The following is a 15696-nucleotide window of genomic DNA, read 5'->3' as shown; positions in this document are numbered from 1 at the left end:
ACAGTTATTTTACAAAGCTACATAGTCTAAAACTGGACGGTTGTAGGATTGATCTTTCTTTGGCTGAAATTTTTCTTAAAAACTTTGAATGAGTGGGACCTAATGTAGATGTCACTTGAAAATTGGCTTAATTTGAAACCTTGCAGGCTGCAAATAGATAATCTTACTGATTTGCCGCATCCAAGTGTCAGACTTTTTCAATGAATGTCAGCAGCAGCAGCAACCTGATCTCTCCTTTTCACCTTGTAGATGGTGAATGTTAACCTATGACAGCTCCGATAAAATGTCGAGCAGAATTGGGAGTTTTCTCACATCTTTTTGAAATTGAGAGGTGCTTATCAAGTAATTATGTCTCACAAGGACAGCAGCAGTAACGGTAATGTTTGAATGTTTATGACAATATGGAGCTGTAAGTAATGTGTGATGTGAAATGAATATAAATGTGTGAGAGGCATCATAATGCTCGCAGTGATTTCCGCAATTTCTGTCTTGCTTAAAGAGATCAAAAGCAGTAACCGTTTTTTTTTTTGTTTTTTTTTAAGAGTGCAGATCTGTATGTGTGGGTGCGTGCTGGCACTCGTGTTTGTACATCTGCATGTGGATGAGTGTGTATTTTAACATTCTGTGGATGAAATGGGATTCTGTCTCAGACTGAAAGGCTTTTGCAGGAGTGAAGGACAAAGTTTCTTATCAAACTGGCGGAATCAGGAGTGTTTGTGAATGGTATTGTGACAGTCTGTAGTCTTTTCACACTGTGTGATAACAGATTTGTAAGACTGCAAGATTTATCTGCTTTTTTTCCCCAACGTAGCTGAATGTGACTAAAACCTCTTTCTCACACTTAACACGTGCTTGTGTGCTTGTGTATGTTTGCATTTGCCCTTGTGGATTAGGTGTTATATACCTACTGATACATGACTCAGACACATCTGATAGAATTATGAGGATAGAATGATACTTTCATTCAAGTTTTTTTAAGAATTCAATTTTTTTTCACTTCTATAAATTAAGTAGCGTTCAGGGATAAATGCAAAAAAATATCACAGTTACAAATACAATGTGTCGTTTCTTCCAATGCATATTAACGAAGGATCACTAGCTCATTTTTGTTTTCTTTATTAAAACAGTGACATTCATAAATAGCGGTCTAGATTGAGACGGCCCATGAAATGAATCGGAGGAATGACTTGTGAGCTGACTGAGAGGAGTGATGCTCTCTTGATGAAAATATTGGCTTCATGATCATCTGGCCTTCTAAATCTTCATTGCTGCCTCCACTGCCAGTGCTCTCACATCCTGTTTAGGAACTGCTGTTAATGGGCCTTCTACTCATGTCCATCTTCTCATCTGTCTTTACTTCTCTCTTCCTCTCTTTTTGTTTTTAAGAGATCTGCTTCCGTCTCACCACTTGTCCGAACACGGGCATGTCCACCTAACTCCAAGTGTCAGGTTAGGTCTAAACTCAATCAACTGAAAACATACCTCATTCTTTAAAGTAGGAAAGCTTTTACTGTGCATGCTTATTTGAATCTTTTAAAGCCACGGCTCACCCACCCAAAGCCATTTTCAAACATGAGATGTGTAACATTAATGGCTTCTTAACTGTTAAACTAATGACATACAGTCATTGATAACTTTTACTTTAATTTTCCAAATAACTTCATTCAGACATGCCTGTCAAAGTAACGTCACGATGTGCCCACAATATCTAGTGTTTGTTTGAGACTAGACAGAACCTCAAGTGACTTATATCTCTGAAGTCCTCAGGGTTACAGTTTTATGACAACAACATGTCGTATTAGTTTCCAGATGTGCAGAGGTTGTGTAAAACAAGGAAACGATAGATGAATACAGCTGAAAATTTATTTACATGTTTAACTTTATTAAACAGTCACATGCCGAGGAAAAAATGATTAAGTGCTGCAGCTAATTGTCTTTGGTGAAAACACGAAGGACAAAAATTTGGATACCGCTGTTATTTGTTTATATCATAACGCGATCTGGCAGATTCCTCTGAATAGCTGATCACATGCCAGATTAAATGGTACTGTGTGTGCCTGTTCATATGTGTGACTGAAGCTGTTCAAACTTGTGCTGTGTTGAAAGTGATATGGATATGTTACAAGGTCTGACCAAGTCATATTGAAATTTACAGAATGGTATGGAAATTGCGCCAAGAAGGGCATTCGGACATAAATTGCTCCGGCCCTCCAGCGACCCTGAATATGATAAAGCAGGTACAGAAAATGAATGAGTAAATATTGCTACTCAGGAGCTGCTGGTTCAGTCAGAAGGTTGCTGGTTTGATCCCCACCTTCCTGGTCAAAATGCTGAACTCCACACTGTCACCAATGTCTTCCTCACTTCTAAGCCATTTTGGATAAAAGCTTTTGCTGAATGACTTCAGTGCTCTGTGATGGACTGATGACTCATCTAGGGTGTATCCTGCCTCCTGCCTGATCGCAGCTGGGATAGGCTCCAACCCATCTGCGACCCTGAACTGGATTAAGTGGGTACAGAAAATGGATTGATGGATGGACTTCAGTGTCCCTGGAGAATAAAGCTAGTGTACCCTCTTCAATACGTGGTGTTGTTAAAGTGAGTTGTATCACGCAAAAAAATGTAGGTTTCAAATTTGGGTGATAATGGGTGTTCAGATGTCAAGATTGATTTTGCAGTATCAAACTTCCATATTCCCGTCAAATCTTCTGCGTTGTGATTCTATGCACACTTAAAACGCACCTCTTATGGTGTTCATGTTTGCACCTATGATAAGATGGCCGAATGGAATTTTGAAGAGAGCATGATGTCACGGCGCGTGAAAGGTTTTAACATTTGGTTATCCTTTATTCAGAGCACATTCTGTGCTGACATCAATATGACAGAATAGAAAGCAGTTTTGGGAGATGGTATGTTATATGTTAAATAGCCACGTGCTCTGTGTTTCTTTGCCTGTTAGCCATGTGGAACCACCCTGGAAAAAAAGCTTTTTTTATTGTTTGGGTAAAGCGGGGACTGAGAACACATGAAAATAATGAAGCTGCTGTCTTTTGTAAAGTTTTTTTCCCCAATTTTTTCTTTGTCAAAAGTGTGATCTGTTGAATCGCTCGATTCTTACTAGTTGCTAACCTTCTCTTGAAATGCAGCCTACGTTATGTGGTTGTCTAGCTGAGTGATTTATGGTTAAATTCATACAAAAATAAGGACATTAGCACCAGTGTATGTGTTTTATGTTGAGCAAATTGTAAAAGCGAATGTGGTGAATACATCACAGCAGGGTTTTCCAAATTATGTGCCACAGTACAGTGGTGGGTCGTGCATGGTCCAGGTATGCTGTGGGATTTTACATTAATATCCCAAAACAAACCAACATTGAAAAAAATCCTTTTTCTTTTCTTACTTTTCTTTTTAAACAAGCCTATTCTGCCGCCACATGATTTTTATGATGTTGATTTTATCCCTGATTTTAGTTGTACTTTGTAGCACTTTGAGATTTTTGCTAATGAAAAGTGCATTACAAATTTGATTTATTATTATTATTTTTCATTCACTATGTCATTTGCCAAAGCAGAAGCAAATTTTTACACCATGAAAATATTCCAAAAATCCTGATTTAAGGGGAATCCCGATCCGTTCTCACAGTTGCTGCATAGTGGGAATTCTTGCAGTGTGGCACGTCAAAGGCTCAGATTGAAAGCCAGGGGGAAAAGAAAATCCACAAGGGAGAAAATGGATCATTTTCTTTTATAGAGCAAACCACATCTAAACCACCAGTGCTGATGGCCCACCCAATGGTTTGCTGACTCATGTTTTGAAGCCTTGACTTCAGCATTTTGGCTATAACCATCTCGGTAAACTGGAAGTAAAAAGCGAGCAGTTGATCTGACTGAGAACTGCAGACGCTATGCGCTTCTTTAAGGAAGTGCCTTGTTGATTCCAACATAGCCCCATTCCAATGCACACCCTGCTTAATCTTCCATTTCACTCTGAAGTGGATCATGATTAAAAAAATAAAAATAAATGAATAGATAAAAAATTCCATTGCCATGTCAAATCAACCGAGAAGATGGGTCATTTTCTCGTGGGCTTAAATTCAAACAAACTTCAGGCTTTGTATGCATGAAGTGCTCCATGCTGGCTTTCAGAAAGAATGTGGGGTTGTGACACTATCCACAACAGGCTCCAATAAATAAATACATAAATTAATATAATTACACAAAGACCGAATAGATAAGAGCACTGTTTATTCGACCAATCTAATTTAATTTTTTCCAGGTGTACCTAATGACTTGGCAAGTGTAAATGCAGAATAGATTCGAGAGACAGTTAATCTTTCATAGCATTGAAACTGACTGCTAGAATACGAATACAGGTATAGCATTTTTAATTGATTTTTCCGAACTGAGCCAGTGACCTAAAGCTCTACGGGTTCATGGTTTCACAAGTCCAAATGAAATTATAAATCAAATTGTGGAAATACATCTTAGCAGACCTTACTTTCTTTCAATTTTCAGCTGCTCGGGCAAGAAACAAACACCGCAGATTTTGTCCACAAGTCACAAAAGCAGATTTTTCAAATGTAAAGTTGTGTTTTTTGTGTAATGTAATGTAATGTTTTTTTTTCCTCACATTTTTATGTGTTTCTCTGTTTGTCTGCCTGCAGGGTTGTCCCAGCCTCTGGCCCCGGAGCAGCAGTGCCAGTGCCTCTCCTCCTCCCCGCATTGACCAGCAGCAGAAGCTCAGTGTGGCAAGGGCAGAAACCATGGGCCGCAAGCTGGACCTGTCGGGCCTGACGGACGACGAGGCAGAGCATGTCTTGAAAGTGGTCCAGCGTGACATGAAGCTGCGAAAGAAGGAGGAGGAGAGGCTGAGGTGAGATGGCAATCTCCTGCCAGGATTTTGCACATACAGTGTGAGAGTGTGACACATACAAATTGAGAAGAAATGACCAGAAAACCAAAAAACTGACATTTTTGTGCATTAAGACCCATTTATATTTATAGATTGGGTTCAGTGGCCATTTGCACAGCTTTCTTCCTGAAGTCTGCTGTTGCATAATCTGAGGGAAATATTGAGGCGTGTTTTTTTTTAATCAAAGCTGTTGCTCCACAGAGCCGCCGTCTTATGCAGTAAAGAATTAGACGCTTGTTTGTGTTTTCTGCTGGCAAGCTGTCTGGTCTTTGGGGTCATTGTTTTCTGGGCTTTTGGGCTCTGCTCCGGTGTCACAGCTTCTTACTTAACATGCCACACATTCTGGCCCATTCCTTCTCCTCACTTCCTGTCCCTCACAGCCTGTGGTCAGGGCAAACTTATTTTAGTTGCGATAGGCTTTCACGGAAGGTTTTGACGAAAATGTGAGCTCGGATCAGTGTTGTGCTGTTTCAGCAGGACAGTAGAAGGGAATTTTGGTATTAAATTTTCAGTGTATCTAATGTCACAATACAGTCCAAATATATATATTTATATATATATATTTTTTTTGCTGATTTTAAATGTGGTTGTTGCCTGCAATTTTTGAGGTACAAATATTCTTTGACCGGGCGCCAGCTATTTTGTTATGGAGATTTGTCGTTCCCCAGACTTCAACAGTGATCCTCAGTGGTTTATTGTTCCTGAGTGGATGCCACAAGTGATTAGGCTGCTTTTCTTGGAGCTCTAAACATCTTAGCTGCACTCAGAGGAGCAAAACAAAATTGCTTCACCGACCTGAATGCAGCCCACCAGTCTGTGCAGCTTGAAACTCAACGTGTTCAGGGCAAAGTTTGTGTATTTCCAAATTACTGGGCGGCAAAGTGTTCCCCCACCAAGCTGTCGTCAGTGATCAAATATAATTTCTGCCTCTCAGGCCGTTATTACAGCGATCTGCTGCAAGAAAATGAGCAGGATGGTGTTGATTTATTTGGCAGCAGCTCTTCATGAATTAATCAGAATCTGTGTTTCTTGTCATATTGAATTCTTGATAAATTTCCAAATAGATATTAGATTTCAACTCACAAAGTGCCTTTGTTTAGCGGTTACATTTGCTGCTGTGTTATTCAGTCATCCAGTAGACACAGTATTTACTTTTGATTGCTTCTTGTGGGAAATGGAAGATATGTCCAAGTTTAGAGTATAAATGAGAAGGTGAGAGCTTGTTCACAGCAGATGTTAGCTGAGTGTTTCAGCAGGTAGCTCCGTCCCTGTAGACTCTTCACCTGCATGAATGACGAGCATTTTTTTCATTTAGTTTTATCCAATGAATGGAGTCAACTGTGCTTCTATAACAGGGATGTGATGTTTCAAGCCTCAGCCGGTGCTTTAAATGCTCCATCTTTATTATCATTCACCAAGCTGAATAATAAGAAATGTTTATGAAATGCTTAACTGATATCACTTTCTGTCTCATATGTTGTAAAACATCATAAATATGTAAATAAGATGGCACAGGTGGCCGTAAGCCTGGTTTGTGGCATCCTGTGCTGTTCTTTTATTCAACTTAAGTTTAATGAGGGCAGCTGCTGCCAGTTTATGAAGTCCCTGCACTTTATTGCTTCTGAGAGTGTGTGAAGGACTTTTTTATTATGTTGCTTATTCTTGATATACAGCATACTAAAGAGACTTTAGATTCTGTCTATGCACTGAAAAGACAGTACAGTTTTGTGGACACTGACATTTTTTTTATTTTCATATTCAGGAGTGCAGCTGTTGGCTGTTCATTCACATCGTCATTTGGTGACAGGAGTGGAGACGCCATCAGTAGTGCAACAGAGGCAGTATAACAGCAGAGAACTTCTTTCTAATATTTGGTTAAACTAAAACCAACTGGACAACATTAAAGTTTAATTGAAAAGTATTTATTTAAAGTAACTTTGTTTTTGTATGCAGTTGCACCTCTCAGTAAAATCACCCAAATTGTTGAAGAATTCCTTCATAAATAATTATTTATAATTGTTAAGTTCCTGTAACGTTTTACACTTTAATAGTCAAGTTTCATTCTCATGGACAGTCTGCTATGTTTCAGACCTTGGACACCTGACAACACTTTTTGAGATGTTTTCACTCCTCTTGCTTGGTTGTATGTCAATACAGGTATAAAACCAACCACATACTACAGACTAACACAGTATGATGTACCTATCCATTTGGGTAATGGGCCAGTCCTCTTTAACATTTTAGAGAGCAGAGCAGTTGGTTTTGTGGCTGTCTGTCTGTTGTGTGCTAGTTGAATACATTTGTTAATACTATAGCCTGATTGTGTTGACATTAGTACTGAAGTAAATTTGTTGGATTTTGAAGTAATTTTGCTGTGCTTCTAGCTACTTTGTTGGTCTGTGTTTTGCTTTTTTTTATTCAAGAGTTAGTTACTTTGTCTTGGTGACTTATTGGTGCGTGACTGCTGTACCTCTTTTCCTCCGCCCTCCGTATGTTGAAGGTTTGAATGTTTGGAGACGGGACAAAACTACATTCGGGTTTTGCTTTGATTTTTGAGGGGAAATTTGTTACATCCCTCTACATCCCAACTGACTATGCAGTGGCAGACGAGGAGCTTTAGTGTGGTGCATGGGCTTCGTTGAGGAGGATGTAGGTAAAAAGCATTCACTGTGTGGCTTGCTGCGATGTTTACCACTGTTTCTGCTGCTGGGATCCATCTAACTTTAACTTGGTCATCTTTTAGTATCACAATAAATCCTTAAAAAAGATTTTTAAGAAACTGTCAATCTTCAGTTGTATGGTGTGTCTCAAACTCCAGAACAAAACACATTTGACTGCAAACGACGTAATGCTTTAAAATTTATGTTGCTTTGGAAATGCAGGTGCATTTTGAAGCACTTCGTGTGACACATCTGCTGCCACTGGTGTGTGTTAGTGGATGAACACACTACTGCCATGTAAGTGTAGTGCTGTACTTGTCACTAAATTCAGAATCATTCACTTTTTGTTTACCTTCAGCTCATTAGAATCCTCAGACTGACATGTTGGCTGCCTCGTTTGTTTTCTTGAACTCATTTATCACTTGTGGCCTTCCTTTGTCTCACTTAACATCCATCATGTTTGATACTTTGAAATGAAAGCTTTTTGTTTTCAACCTGGTTGATCCGCCTCTGAAAGCTGAGAGTGGGATTCTGCCAATTAGAAGGGGTGAGCTGTTCAACCTCTGCCCTTCACTACAGGATAGCCATGGGAGTGCGGACGTGGGCTCAGTTAGCAAACAGCACAAGCATTCCCAAAGGAGACAGACAGAAAATAATATTGTAGATACGAACAACTATCTAGAAGTATATTCTGTGTGAGAAGTGTAAAGAAAGCTCGAGTTACAGCCATGGGGGATTGTTGAAGGTCATTTCATCTCAGTGTTAAGATGGTTGGATGCACTTTGTAAAAATGCCTGGCAATCCTTATTTGGACAGGCTAATTACTGTACCTGCAATGCTTTATTCAGAACTAATTTCAAATGCAGCTGTGACAATCTCCGTCTTTCAGCTTCTTTGTGAGTGCTCAATAAGGCAAATAAGGGTTCGAAAGCAGAACAATGCTCTGCAGATGCACCTGATCACTCACTCTACGTTCTAATCTTTTTCACTTTATTTGTGTGGAGTAATGCTTGGCTCCAGAATGGAGCTTTGCCTCACCTAGTATTTTTACTTAAGTGACGGAGGCTGTTTGGCATCAGCAGGTTTAATTAGTCAGTAAAGTAGTTAATGTTTTTCCAGTGAAAATGTGTTCAGACATATGACTGAGCATTAACCATAGACAAGTCTTTTTTTATTAGAGATCTAATATTTGCTTCGAGCTTTAATCAAAGCCTTTGTGACAACCGGTGTTATTGCAAAAGGGGTTGAATGTTTCATGCATCCTTTTTATTTTTTTTCCCAGCTCTTTGTTTTAGCTTAGTATGATGTGGCAGGCAGGCAGGTACAAGCCACAGGAGTCACACTGGGAGGCCAGGGTCTTTCTGAAAGAAGGTGGCAGAAGATGCCACTTTGTCAGGGGCGGAATGACCTCTATTTCCTGCTGAATTTATCCTCTTGGCTCTCTGTCCTGAGATGACACAAATGAGGACACGTGCGCACACACGTTCAGTTGGCTTTGTAGATAAGTGAACAGCTTCCAGAAATGTATTATGTCTGAGGCAAGATAAGAAACATTCAAGTTCCGTATGGACTGAACTGCTCTTTATTCATCTGAATCAATAAATTGCTGTAAGTGGATTTCAGAGCTCAAGCAGTCAAAGGATATTGCCCTCTGTTGCAAGACTGAACCTTTAGGCTGCACCGCCATCTCCACCATTAAAGCGGCACTAAAAGGGGACAGATTAACCTGCTGACACAGACTTTGTGGCCTGAGGTCTTGTCCTTTCACACTGTCTGCTCAGATTTCAGTTTAGAACCACCTTTATTAAATGGTCCTTCTCCAAAGACGATAATTAGACATCTTTAAGTGGTTTTAAATGTGTTTCTTCAATGAAGCAGGTTTGTCAGACGAGTGAACTAATGACCCCAACTTGTGTCTGTTAAGGGAAAATCCAGGAATCATGTAACTAGTCCAGGGCAGCTTTATGGGTGGCTGAATGGCTCCATTGTGTTAAACACACATGCATTATTCTTTTCCTCTCAGTGTGTAAGGTGTTTATTCTGTGCCATAATCCAGTGTTAGATCCTATATTAACATGTGATGTTTATCAGCAGCTTTGGCTGGTATTTTATTTTACTGTGAGAGTTTGTGTGTGTATGTGTAGTCCTGGACACATTGACCGTAGTGGAAAGCTGGTTCTGGGTATTTTGACAAGTGTTTTAATATCTGGCTGTAGGTTTGTCGACACCATAGCTTCCAAATCACACAGGGCCAGGTTTTAGTTGGGTGTGGTTGCTCATGGGTCAGAAGAGCCACATGCTGACAGACATCCCAGCCTGTGTGAACCCATTGCAAGATTGTGTTTCGATTTTATCGTGAAGTAGCTCAAAGCTACCGATATGTATTCCACACAAAAAGGAGACTTCTAAAAACAATGGAACACATTTGTGTTGGGAATTACCTCACCCCCCACTCTATCTTTACCATGAATGTAATGCTCTGATGCTGCAGCCACAGAAGTGGATCTTGATGGAGTTAATTTCAGTTAAACTGTTGCTGTGGCAGTTGTGTTCTTTTGGCTGTGGTTCTGCTTTTGCTGGGGATTAGCTGTGCCGCATTAGTGGTGTGGGTTATTTGTCTGAGTCATGTTGATGTGGATTGTTTTTGATGCGGAGGTGCTGTGACTATGTGTGTTTGTGCGGCAAGCAGGAAGGACAAATCCTTGTGACCTTTTTGGCAGATGTACCAGCACAATGTTGTAAGCCACAGTTCATGATCTGACAGGGTAACATTATACCAGGAAAAAATAAGCATGCATAAGATGTTGTAAGCAAAGATTTTCATTTAATGTTGAACATTATTTGTGTACTTTAAATTTTTTTAATGCCGTAGATGATTTATCTCCCCTCGTCTGTGTGACTGAATAGTGTGTTCGATTGGACAGGAAGGTGAGCAGTTTTGTAAAGGTCAAAGAGTACTGACATCGACCCACCTCAGGAAATGTTTATTTCTTTATGTTATCGTGTATTGTTTAGCATGTCAAAATTACACTGACATCATAAATGACGAAATTAGCACCCGCTCTTTACCCCCCACTGTTTATCAAGTAGGATTTAAAATCATGTGGAGACAGTGAGTTTCCGAGATGACTTCAGTACGGTTCAGCTTTAATTTTGCTTTCTTGTGTTTGGGGCTGTAGAGCTGCCATAGACTCTTTGATTTGTAATTAGTTCTAATATGGCTCTTAGTAGAGGATATTATAATAATTAAACTTAATTAGCAGACAGAAATATAGCCCCCCCTGACCACGCTGATTATACATGGGTGTGCTTACGCATACACTGTTTTCACACACGTACACACACACAGTGAGGTCCGTTTATCCACATTACAGCATGTCTGATGCCTAATGTTCTTGCATCATTACTTGTTAAAATCAGGTTGGTTTTGTTTTGGAATCTGAGTTGTTGATTTGTTACTTCAATAACAATAACATTAGAATAAGACCATTTTAAAATCCAAGTGCTTCAGAGATCAAGAAGCTTGCACCTCTGAGGTATTAGTTTGTGAGTGTTTGTGTGTTAGCGTCTGATGTGCCACAAAAAGAATGAAACCGTAATTAATTCAAAATAAATTAACTGAAAATGAACGAGGAATTGTAAAGATGAATTGATGAAATAATTCATTAAAGAATAAATATGGTAATGTGAAAAGAAATAAAAGATTAAATTAACTTAAATATTTTCATCATTAACTCTTCATCAAATTCAAAGAATAGATATAATTCTGTGTGTCCTAATTTTTTCCACATTGCTTTTTATTTTTCTTTTGCTTTTGGTACTGCTTTCGTTATTTTGTATAGCTTTTGCTTTAACAATTCCTGTATTGCTTTTTCTTGATCCCTTTAGTTATTGCTTTTGTTATTTCTTAGTAGCTTTTATTATTGCCTTGGCTGTATTGCTTTTGCTTTTTCTCAGTTGCTTCTGCTGTTACCCTAGCCTTTGTTTTTCCCTTCTCTGAAACACTTTTGCTTTCTTTTTCTCCCCACTGAAAAATTAAAGTACCTTTGTCAGCTTCTGCTCTTGATTCTACAACCTCAATGTGGAAAAGGAAAAATCAAAATCTATATATAAATGAATTACAATCTTCTTTATATTTCCCCAGTCACTTGTTATTCTTTTTCAGCTTTATTTCTTTTTTGAGCCACTCCTATCGTTGCGTATTAGCAGACTCTCCTGAGCAAAGCGTCCTTAACAGACAGTGGTTTACAGCATCTGATGTGGGAAGATTCTGATTTCCCTCGAGTGTGACAAATCAGCAGCTTGCATAGCGCCGCCATCCACTGGAGCTGCTGAGCCCACAGGATTGGCTGATGAGATAGTGAAAAACTAATCCACCCCAGCTACTTGTGGAGCGGTTGCTTTCATAGCCCATACGCTGCTTTAGCATTTCCAGCTGACCGAGTAGATATGTTTCTCCTCAATAACCTTGCCTGCTTGAATGTGTATGCTTGTGTGTAAGAGAGTCTGCACATTGTTTAGGCTTTGCTCACTGGCAGTCGAATGGAAGTGAACAGATCACTACTCAGTGTTGTCTTCCACAATTAATGTAAATTTCTACCTAGATAAATTATAGATTCACTTGCAGGTAAACACAACCCGACAAAGACCAGTTGACTGAGATTTAACTTATGTATTTCTCTAAGCACTGCAGCAATTACTTGTGGTGCTGACCAACTGTCAAATACTGTCTTCATTCAGAGAAAAATAGCTGGTTGAAACGGGAGCGGAGGTGTTTTCTTGACCCTTTGTGATTGTCTCAGCTATTCAGTCTCAATGTCTGCTTCCCTGGCCCATTCTCGCGCTCAGCTCCCCTGTATGCATCTCTCTTCCTACTCCTATAGATACTCATTAGCAATGTTGTGTTGAGGAAAGGGAAGCTTGGATGAGCTGCTTTCTTTCCAAGAGGAGTGAACAATTCCTGGCAAGACAGCAGGGAGGCTTCTTTTGTCTGAATAACTGCAACACTTTCATCACTCCAGTCCCTCTCTTCAGCACACACAGGTTGAAAGACGCAAGACTAATTTCCGATTCAAAAAGCCACTCACTATGCCACAGGCCCATAATCACGTGTTGAATATTGGAGTGACTGAACTTCCACAATTTAACTTGACTGTGACTGCTTGTGCCTTTTTTAAGTGTGCTAAGCAGCAAGGCCAGGTTCAAGTGCTTGGGCCCAGTCAGTAAGTCGCAGTTTCTGTGTGTATCTGTCTTTTTTGGATCTCAAAAGGAAAGGAAGTAAAGCATCCCCTGTGGGAATACAGTGCGTCTGAGAGCTGAGGGGGAAATAGACAGTAGATTCTGTACCAATCTGGCTTGTTGCAAAACCACAACCTCTACTTCTTTGGGTGTAACATTGTCATGTTCTTAAACTAGATAATGTTATGCCTCTGTTATAGTCTTTTTCTTCACCATCCACATCAAATATTTCAATAAGCTCAAATTGTTATATACATTCTGAGTTATCAGCAAATTCCTTTTTTGAAAAAGTTCTTAGTAATTTAGAACTAGATTTGGGTTGTTTTGTCACACTAGGTTTCAGAACATGAAATGATTTATTGATGAGCATAATTATTTATGAATGTTATTAGTTTTTTTTTTTTTAGCATAGATAGCAAAAACCTCTGCTCAGTCATGTTGAGAGTCTTGTTTGTAACACTAATCAACTGTATATAGGTAGTTGTAGCTCTATAGTGAATGTATTGAACCACTAGCAACAGATTTCTGTTAGTAATCATACATCATGACAGGTTAAACAACTAAAAGTGAAAAAAAGAACCTCTCAGGATTAAACATCAGGTCTGGATGCAATGAACCAATGCTCCTTACTCTGTGTGCCAGAGTCCTCTGTTACATTTTTAACATAAACCTGAGGTTGGGACAGGTAGAAATTATGTTATGGAAGACCTCTTGCTTGGTGCTTCGACCACTGAAGAGAGGTCGCAACAATCTGGAGGACTGCATTCCTGTCTTCATGACCACCCATACAATGAAAAATTGTGCTGGACCAGCTCAAAGCAATTATAAAGGTGTGACTGGACCCATGGCTCTTTGCCCATCAGCCAAACATTCTCGTGGAAAATGTAATTATTTTCTTCTTACAGTACTTTTAACATATGGCCATCTCTGTTTATGGACAAATATATTCATGACAGGTGGACAGTAGCCTGGAGGTTTCGATCACATACCACCTCACTGAATATGTAAGGCAACAGGCTAATGAGTCAGTCCAGCTGGTCAGATATACTGACATCCCCCCACCTCCCCCAGGGAACTGATCTAGCTTCACACCTTCCACCACAGACTTTAAATATCAGACAAGGTCATCTACAGAAATACAGCATTATTATCTAATGAGTGAGAGGACGATGGATAGAGAGGTCACACAGGAGAATTTGTTAACTGGCTTGGCAGGTACCATCTGTTATTTATATCAGCTTGAAATGTGCTCTGGAGAAATAAATGACTAAACAGAAGCTCATATAAACATAAAGCTTGGTCAACATTCCTGCAGTTAGCTACAGCGATGAAGCAATCTCTGCGTCTCTGCTGCCATAGCTGCCACTTAATCCTCATGTGTTTATGATTACAGTCACAGTGGCAGTTAACTTTTTCAAGTTCTCTTTGGCTGCAGCTCTAGGAACCACTGTGTGGCTCAGCTGGGAGAGTGGTTATTTTGTGACTGGATGGTCGGCTGTTTGATCCTCTGCACCCTTGGGCAAGATTCTTAACCCCACATTGCCCAAGATATGTTCATCGGTGTGTGATTGTAGAGAAAAAGCAATGCATATTGTATATGGTGTACACATTTACAATGAGAAGCCCTGTATGAGCATATGAGTGTGGGAATGGGTGAATGAGAAACACAATGCAATCACTTTGTAGATCCTATAAAAGTTTTTAAAAAAACTGCTATATACATGTAGACCATTTTCCATTGCATGGTGCAAAGCTACTCACAGTCTCATAACATTTTTCCTAAAACTGTTGCCTTGCCTTGCGACTGACCTAATTCTTCCTCCCTTGCTTTTATTTTCCAGTATGGTTTTTAATTCTAATAATACTTTCTTTTCCTTACCACCACCAAATTTGAAAATCTATTTAGGTTTGACTTGATTTTCTATACCAGACATTTTTTATTTTAAATTCAAAGCGAACTAAAAAGGGTTAATTCAGGACTGAGGGTCTGCTTAGAGCTGTTTTCTAGTAAAATATCATTAATTTCCAATATGGTAATAAAAAATTAAGTTGACTTCTTTGCATAGCATTCCTGAATAGGCAGGATATGCTGTTGGTTTGTTCGGTAAGGCCTTCTCTATAGCCCTCTCAAATCCTTCACAATGCATGGACTTAGAGTTCTACAAACTGACAGAAATGCATGACCATTAATTGAGCATAACTTTTGTAAAACTATAGTTGGTGTTGAATTTAAGAAGTGAAATGTTCTCATCAAACTCATTCCTTCTGCGGGGTTAATGTCGATATCGTTTTAGCAGGTGAGGTACCTTCAGTGACACTCGTCTTGCCCCATTGTACTACTGAAGACACAGAAAATACTTTCTAACCATTCATCTCTGCAACACATCTCTGTCTGTCTGGTCTGAAATACTGCACATGTTCAATGTAAGTGTTCTGCAGATTTTAAAAGATTATGAGCTGCTGCTTTGGTTTATGGACCAATTAGCGAGTGAGTGCTTTATTCCCCGTTAAGGCTTTCAAACTAAGCAATACATCAGCTGAGGCTTGTTGGCAGCAGAGGTAATCTGATTACATCACATGGCATCATCAGTGACAGAGTAGCCAAGTGTGTTGAACAAAAAAGTGTTGCAATTAAACAATCACAAATGGACTAAATTAGATGGTTTAAGAGCTTTCCCTACAGCCCTGCACTCCATCAATCCAGTTATATAGGGATCTCCCTCTGCTCCAGCATCTTTGACCTTAACCAGCATCATATAACACAAAGAAACCGGGTGTAGGCTACCTGTGTTTAGTGACCTGATATTTAAGCTAGTAGCAGTTACGTGAGCGTGAACAAATGAGTTCTCGGGGTGGAGCAGGGGAATGTTTTGCTTCATGTTAAAGA

General features: G+C 39.5%; 1 protein-coding gene across 4 annotated transcripts in view; it reads left to right on the top strand.

The window, feature by feature from the left end:
• Nucleotides 1–15696, top strand: part of myripb (myosin VIIA and Rab interacting protein b) — a 128671-nt gene that overhangs the window by 8339 nt on the left and 104636 nt on the right. For all 4 annotated transcript variants that reach the window (XM_075452822.1, XM_075452821.1, XM_075452824.1 and 1 more), the window contains exon 2: nucleotides 4664–4872. In XM_075452822.1, the coding sequence (XP_075308937.1) occupies nucleotides 4763–4872 (110 nt within the window). In that variant the 5' untranslated portion in view covers nucleotides 4664–4762. The remainder of the gene's footprint in view (nucleotides 1–4663; nucleotides 4873–15696) is intronic.

The sequence above is a fragment of the Odontesthes bonariensis genome, chromosome 20 (assembly GCF_027942865.1).
Source record: "Odontesthes bonariensis isolate fOdoBon6 chromosome 20, fOdoBon6.hap1, whole genome shotgun sequence".
NCBI classification, from domain to species: Eukaryota; Metazoa; Chordata; class Actinopteri; order Atheriniformes; family Atherinopsidae; genus Odontesthes; species Odontesthes bonariensis.
This window is presented reverse-complemented; position numbering and strand designations above follow the sequence as displayed.